Below are 8,313 nucleotides of genomic sequence, written 5' to 3' on the forward strand. Positions count from 1 at the left end.
TCCCTGCAAAGCCTGATGAAGGTAATAACACAGAGGTACTATACACAAAGCTTCAGCTCATTACTACAGGGTGCAAAAACCGGCCGTTCACAGACCTTATGTAATTTCTCTCTAATATTTTGCAAGTTTGTGCAGATGAGTAATTTCTATGCTTCAGCAGTCCTAATCCAGTTATAGGCCTTGCAGTCTTTACTCTCCTTCCTCTCTCCTTTGTTTGGCTTAGTAGAGGAGGAACTGAAGATAAAAAAAAGGATCATTTTGTGCCTCACACAGACATAAAACAGGCATGATGCTCTTCAGCCTTGAAATCTCAGTTATTCAGCTGGCCTCCGCCTCCTCTTCCTGCTCTTCACATTTTTTACAATAAGAGAAGCAGCCACAAAGGTCGTCTCTGACGTCTGCAGCAGACCTCCGCTGTCATTCAGTGGCCAGCCAAACATTATCAACGAACTTGAAAAACACATGATTTATTAATGGTAATTCTCTTCTGCTTTTGACACAAGTTACAAGGCGCAGTCTTGGATTTATGCAGCTTTTGCACTATATCGAGCACTATGCGATCTTATTTGAGCGCTTTAAATACTGTTCCAATGCATTTCAAATAAACGCTGTATGTATCCGCTCTATAGACAAAAATATACAGAGGTGCATTAAAAAGCAGTGGCAGATAAGATAAAGATTAGACTGTTATAAGTGTATGTCGGAGAGTAAGCTACTTTTATAAACTATCCAGCAACCGCGAAGCAGGAGAGGCGTCAAAACGAGACAAACTGGCTCATCTCCATAAGTTTGCTGCCCTCAAATTGCGACCCTGCCAGTCAGGAAAAGACAGCGAGTCTAGGGAAGCTGCCAATGGTGGAAGTGTGAGTTTAAGTGAGTGTGAAATTGTAGCTAAAAAAAAAGGAGGAGTGGTGAGTAGTGTGGCAAAAAATATGTTGCCAGATAAAGCTACAGAAGAATAGATCACGCGCACTGCAAATCTTCTTTTGTAAATACAACTGCAAATAGAACAAGAAGTGATTGTGAGGCTGAGCTATAAATACACACAGTAGGCGTTACGCTACCTTTTAGGAAATTTGAAGTGACAGTCGGAACAACGTTGTGGTTGTAAGCAAAAAGAAAAAGAAGCACTACTTCCAACTAAATACTAAAGAGGGATTCATTCCAAATACAGAGTCCTTTGTTTTCATCCACAGAATCAGAGTCACAGTCATGCAGGACAAATTAGGTTTTTAGACCAGCGTGAGTGGCATTTGTAAGCAAACAGACCGGTTCCATTTTGACAACACCACCATTGGTGGCAGCAGCAACAACAGATGCAGAAAGAAGTGTGACTGGCCCACAACTAACTGATGATAAACTGACCACCCACAGATGAAATTGCACATTAAGCTTTATGTCATCATATAACCAGATCATGCACAGTATGGACAGCTCAAGCCTTATAACACATTACACTTACTGAAATAGACTAATTGAGCTAAACATCCTAATTGAGCTAATAACATTTCTGAACTTTCCAACGTCCCAGTTCTCTCCCATGCCAGTACCTCTGCAGCTTCCCTCTAATCCTAAATCTATCTCCCCTCGCTCACCGCCATCTTTTAGTTTAAGCCGCACTGTTTACCCCCCAGCAGGAAGCTTTGGCTGTGACATTTGTGGCCTGTCATCTTACCTCCGTCCTCCTCATCAAAGGAGTTCATGCAGGGGAAATAGACAGCCAACGCTTCGAATGATGCTGACAGGCTCATCTTGCTCTGGGAACACTGGATGCGCATCCCAGGAGCCGGAGGAGAGGTATCGTTCCCCTGCCTGCCCATGGTGACCGGTGGCTGTCCTCCTCAATGCGGTGAATTCGATGCTCAAGGCGTCAGCTTTGCCCTTTCTGGCTGATAAAAGCTTTAAAATGTATCTCCAATCTATACTATTCGATGGATTCCTAAGGCTAGCAGTAGAAGATGCTCTGCTGTAAAAGGAGAGGGATCTGGCATCTAGTCTATCCCTAGATGCTCTGCTGACTGCATCCTAGGTAGAGCTTTGGAAAAACGCTGCTTCAGTAGTCAAGTCTTGTGCTGTCTGGGTCTGACGTTCCTGCTGCACCTCTTTCTTCAGGGGGGGAGGGGAGAGCGCTGCATTGCGCTCCGCCAATCAGAGGGCCGGGCTGTTCAGACGCACCTCGGCAGGCTCTGCGGGTGAACAAGCTCTACCCAGAGATACTGATCCCCCCCTCCTCCCTAACCCACTCCGTTTCTCAGCAGTATTTTTTTTTCATACCCTTACTTTTGTCATTTGCTTTTTCATTTTTCTCTCTGCGCTTGTTCTTTTGTTCCCTTTGTTCCGTTCATCACTACTATTTTCCTTTTTTCCCATCCTCTACCTCCCACCCCTCCCTCTCCCCCCGTTTTGTGCACACAGGCCAGTGAAAATAAGCTGCCATTAGGCCTGCCAACAGTCCTGCTACTTGATGAGAACGCACGAGCCACATGGCGATCACTCAAAGTTCACGTGCCAAACTCTGCTCCTTCACTTTACTCTTTTCCACGGTCGTGATTTCACAGCTGTGTTGCGTTAGGAGGAGTTCTGTTTCTCACAGACAAGAAAGTCAACGAAAGGGAAAAACAACGTTAAAAGCTCGACCTGAAACCCCTCTCGTCTGTCGTCCCTTTGTGGCACAGCCACGTTACAAGAAAGTATGGCTCTCGTCATCCATCACAAACTTTTAAACAGCCACAAAGACTCTTTGTTTGAATTAGAGCCTCACATTTCTAAATATTAACTTTTCTTTTTCTTCATTCCATTTCTGCCATTTGTGGACAGCTGGGGTCAGCTTATTTTAAACAGTTGAGAGCCAAGAGACTCAACAGCGTTGCTCGCTGAAAGGACTTCTTCACCGGTGGTCCTTCAAGTGGCTCATGAATGTACCACCGGCATCGGGTGTGAGTGATACCTCAAAGCAAATGCACGACTTTCAGCCGAACTCCAGCTTCTCTGGTAGCTGTCACCACCGCATTAGGCTCAAGCATAAATCCTGAGAAACTGTGCTGCCCCGACATGCTGCCAGCAGTCCTGCTTTTTTGTTCTCAATATGAATGTGGCAGAATAGGCGCAGGACAAGACAATTATGGCACTTTCTTTGCACCACGGTAAATATAGGAAGCTCCCTGTGGTGTTACTGCAGAGGCAAAAGTTCCTCTCTCTGAGACACTGCAACCTACTTCCACGAAGGAGCCACTTAATGTCCATTTGCGGGTTTCATCTAGGTCACCACTGACAAAACAACTCTTCACGTTTACCGCCACAGGGGGAATCGTAGAAGAGCACACAGTTATAATACAAACACTTGATTTAATATGAACCACAAACTCATTTAAGGATCAGGTAGGCGCTTCTCTGAATTCAAACCGTGAGAATGTTTAAACTTTTATCAGAAAACTTCTGATCTTTGCCCTCATGATGATGATGTAGCTCTGTGTTTCTGATCGTTGATCCAGGCTCAGAGGTTATCTTCTCCGTGTGATGAATTCAACTTTCTTTGGTGGTTATTTTGCTGCTTTTGTAGCACTAAGAGAAGGCTGACATTTTTTTATTAAAGTGATTTTAAAGCTATGAATTGAATGATGCTGAATGATTTTGGTCATCTCCTGCTAAGTTCTAGATCGGGGGGTGTCAAACACAAGGACCAGGGGCCTTAATCAACCCAGCAGAGACTCTAAGCCAGCCCACTCAATGGCTTTAGAAAATATGGTGGACGAAAGTTTTGGACTTTTTCCTTCTGATATAGACATGCCACACCAAAGTAATTCAATTACTGAATTACTTTCCTGTTTTTTCACAATCTGCTATAGAAAAATCTTATTTTCTACCTATTCCTTACACTTTTAGCCCAAAGAGTCATGCTGACAGATTTCTTTCATTTACTACAACACCATTAAACGTATAACACAAAGGAGAATTTTACTGGTCAGGTTGACTTAAATTCAAACTTGGCTTTATGTGGCTCACTATGTAAAATGAGTTTGATATCCCTGCTTTAGATAAACTCAAAGCCAGCAGGTCAAAAACCTAATTAGTCTAATGACTGAGTTTATGAACAGATATGAGTTCAAGTTGTTAAGTGGAGATATTGCTGGCATGTGACTAGAAATTTGTGTGATATGAATTTGATCTTTTTAATTTTTTTCTTTTTAAGAAACCTGGAACTATGTTTTCCAAGCAGTTTAATTTAACTGAGGCCTCAGACGCACATGGCAACCTTCAATCACTGGGGAAAATCGTACCAATAGGTTGGCAAGTGGTTGCTTGAGGTTGTTGACTGTCTCTGGCTGAAGTCAGTCAGAAAGAGGATGCTTTACCACCCCCCCACCCCCCCTCAGGATTGCTTTTGGTTGCTTACAGATTGCCAGAGTTGCCTGTAATTTCTCTGGAAGACACAGACTTCAAAGACTCACTAACTAACAACGGAGCTGCTCGGAAAAAGTGCAACACAAGCTAGAAATGGAGAATATTTGCCCATAAAGTAAAAGTTATGCCATACCACTGAAACCAACACATTTCAAGAGATGAGACTTTTACTTTGAAGATAAACAATCTCAGTTTCACCACTGCTTAAAAAGTAGTTGGGAAGTAGTTTACAAGTTGGAAACCAGTTTCAAACAGATCAGGGAATACATGTATTCCCCCCCTAAGTCACCACTCTTTAGGACAGGGTGACTGGGGTTTCACAATCAATTTCACAGTAATGGCCAGCAACCTGTAGCAACCTCTGGCAACTTTTTATTCCTTAGCAACTGGTGATTACTGTGGCGGGGCGTGGTTTGCGATGCTGCTACAGGTGCAATGGACGCACCTGCACAGCATCTGCAATCACTCCACGCCAGCTTAAAAGTCGGGACTCTCAATTAAGGTTGTTGTTGTTATGTTGAGCTGGCAGCGGGAGAGCTGCAGCTCTGTGTGTCCAACAACCGATGAAATAAACATGATTAAAATGCCACTGGGTCTGCCGTGTATGTTTACAATTACCAACCAGTCTCGATCCTTGTGCAATTGGGGCCTAAACTCCATATCTACCTTAGGTGGTTCAACTCCCTCCAATGTAAAGTAACTGGTCAGTTGTACTAATTTAAAGTAGATTCCTTAACAAAGACTGTAAGGATACCTGTGTGTCTGAATTCAGCTTTGCTTTGTCCATGTAGAGCCACACAGAGATGTTAGCAAACTTTTGGCCAAGGACTTAAATACAAAAAACTGCAGTAAAATGTTTTAGCATTAACAATGAAATATGATCAGTGTATTTCACTCGTATGACCTGCTTAATTATATTAGCTGGACCAAAAACAGGGGAAGCAATTTGTAAAGCGGCTTATACACCAAAACCCTGATAGAGGAATATTTCTAAGGAAAGCACATTAGGACTGCTAATAGCTGAATGCTAATCACGGTTTCCTCTACAGTAGCAATTCGTCACTCTATTCAGTGATTTTTACTAACAGTAGCAAACAGAAGTAGACAGAACCTATAACGGGCCTGCTGTTTTATTGGCAGTAAAACATAATTGTGTCTTGATGCCAGAGTGTAAATGTAAGAGAGTGTAAGTGCAAATATTAATGGATTGACTAAAAAAAATAAGGCATTCATGATTACTCCCTTAATTCAGTCACATGTTTTGGAGTGTGAGGTTCTCTGTAGATTCCTTTACAGTATCACCGTTAAGTATAGTGCTAAACTCGTCACTTGGCTTCTCTGGTATGTTTCTGCTAGAGCAAAAAAAGGTCATTAGAATTGTACTTGTACTGTGAGGTAGACTGAAGCCAGACACAGACAATATGGAACTACCAGAGCTGCAAAAAGATATAGTAAGTGCCCTTACTCATTAACTGCTTAAGAGAAAGTGGTGATTCACGTCATGGCTTTGCCAAAACAATAACAGCAGACCACAATAATTCTTCTCTCCTCTGTAGCTGGCTCGTGCGCACGTGTCTCCAGCAATGCATTAGACACGTGTGGATAACTTCAAATTTTGTATCTTGGGCACAGTTTATTGTTATCTGTCCACCCACAACCAGTGACATAGTGAAAAAAAGAGGCATTGCAACAATTTTCACTTCACCTGACACGCACAGCAACTGGAGACAAAAATATGCTTAATTACAGTCAACATTAATCTGCTTAATGCAGCACGTGGATGCGTGTTCACGGACTGTGAAAACAGAGTTTGCATCAAGTACGAAAAGAAACTTTGAAACTTTTATTTGCTGGGTAATACAGATCATGCTTAACAAAAAAAAGACTTCATTACAGATCAGAGCATTTTAAACACACTCAGCAATGTGTTTGTAGTAAGAGTGTAGTTAGAATCTAGGTCGCGTCACTAGACCTTTAGCTGCTTTACCTCTTTATTAAAAACACGTGGCTGCAGTTACCAAAACCAGATTGCATGTTAGATAAATGACGTGCCGAAAGACTTCAGGAGCCAATATTGGCTGGCCTTTCTATTAAACGTTGACGTGATCGGGGTGCCAGTTAAACAAGACATCAGACCTTTAGCTCATGTGATTTAGAATTAAAGTATTTGACACTCCTTCCTCTAAAAGCATCTCCATCTTAGGTCATAAGCGTACTACTCTCTGATTTCACAACACTGTGACTAATGCTGGTTAACACTGAACATATCTTGCTTTGCTCTATACTATGATAAATCTGCCAGACAATGACCACACAACTGGAAATCACAAGCACCTCAGAAGGCAGGAATGTGAAGAATCTACAACATAGGACCGTAATTTCCCAGAAGTCCTTGTGTACAATCTGCCTGAGAGGTGGCGGGACTAACAGGCCAAAGCCTTCAGAAGTCTTGATGTGATTGATGAGCTCAGACCAGGCCAAGCATCAGACAGCAACTCTGACCCTGCACACTGTAAACAGAGCTTAATGGAGGGCTCTAACACTTTCCCTCACATGCATGGACGTAGGCAAACAGACACCAATAAGCATGTGAGGATACAGTGCAAAGGTAGATAAACACGCTTGCTACAAAAACAGCTTTCCCTCCTGTGTCTCAGTCAAATATAATGAGGAATGTGAAGCTATGTGTGATGTCCAATCTCACCTCACATTATATTAAAGCTGCATCCAGAATATCTTTGGCTGCTACACATAAAGACACAATCTTGACATGTACACAGTACAAAAAAAACCCCAAAACAAATCTTTAGCTTTCTTAAGGTTCCTCTTTTTTTAAAATAGCATGATGCTAACATTGTCTGGACACAGTTGTTATGTCTGCACGCAAAGAAACAATTTACGGAAATATGAATAGGAAAAGGCCCAGTCAAACTTAAAACCTTAAATGGCTGAACACTTCATAAAAATGCATAACGCAATCAAAAGTGCTCAAAATAAAATAATGTTCCACCTCAAGTTGTTTACTACATATGAAAGGAGACTCCACTCACACATGTATACACAGCGTTTCCTGCTCTTCACTTTGCACCTTAGGTAGAAGTTGTCAGGCTAAAGTAAAGGCAATATTTAAAACAGGCTCTGCAGGTGACGTTTGAACAGTTTGTCCCCTGGCTGCCTCCATCCACTCAGTGGTGCAAACACTGAAGCAACAACAGATGGAAAACTCATTAGAAAGAGAAAGAAGATCCAAATACGATCTGATAGAAACTGCTGACATCTCTTACGGTCACAACAAACTACTGTCATATGCAATATGTTCTTTAGATTGCGAAAATTGCAACAATTATATTACTACAGCTTATTTACCTCTCAGACAGAAAGAGGAAATAAGTTGCTTTAACCACTTTTATAAAACACAGAAGCATCCAGCCCAGACTCTATGACTACCCTTACCACAGTATTTTTCCAGTACATGCCTCATCAGACTTCCTCTCTGACTGACAGCTACATTTAAAGAAAAAAAAAAAAACAATCAGGAGAGGAAGTACAGTATTTTTAGCAATGCCTAAAAATCTAAAAATGCATTGTGTAAGTTCTATTTTAGCTCTGCTCGGGCGGGAGCGAAGAATGTGCTGTGCTTGAACTGCGAGACGTGGCAGTACAAGTGTATTCTTAAACTGCGTCCAAGCTTCAAATTCAGGCAAGGGAGACATATGGCTGAGGAGTGTGAGTCACACCGCAGGTAAAAGCACCGTGCAGCTGATGGAGCAGGGAATGGGCAGAAGATGAGTCAACGGCTTTAAACCTGAGCTCACTGAGATGCTGCCTGAAGACAAATAATCTTTGACTCAAACATATAACATACCAGTAGGGATGGGTATCGTTTAGGATTTATCCGATACCAGTACCAAA

At 42.1% G+C, this 8,313-nt stretch overlaps 1 protein-coding gene across 2 annotated transcripts in view; it reads right to left on the reverse strand.

The window, feature by feature from the left end:
* Positions 1-8,313, reverse strand: part of rims2a (regulating synaptic membrane exocytosis 2a) — a 149,506-nt gene that overhangs the window by 3,330 nt on the left and 137,863 nt on the right. The window contains exon 1 of one of the 2 annotated variants that reach the window (XM_005741271.1): positions 1,676-2,207. The exons of the other annotated variant lie outside the window; for it this stretch is intronic. Coding sequence (XP_005741328.1) covers positions 1,676-1,820 — 145 coding nt within the window. The 5' untranslated portion in view covers positions 1,821-2,207. Of the gene's footprint in view, positions 1-1,675; positions 2,208-8,313 lie in introns of those variants that run through there. 2 annotated transcript variants of the gene reach the window in all.

The sequence above is a fragment of the Pundamilia nyererei genome, unplaced genomic scaffold (genome assembly GCF_000239375.1).
Source record: "Pundamilia nyererei isolate P.nyererei 1_Seehausen unplaced genomic scaffold, PunNye1.0 scaffold00109, whole genome shotgun sequence".
NCBI lineage: Eukaryota > Metazoa > Chordata > Actinopteri > Cichliformes > Cichlidae > Pundamilia > Pundamilia nyererei.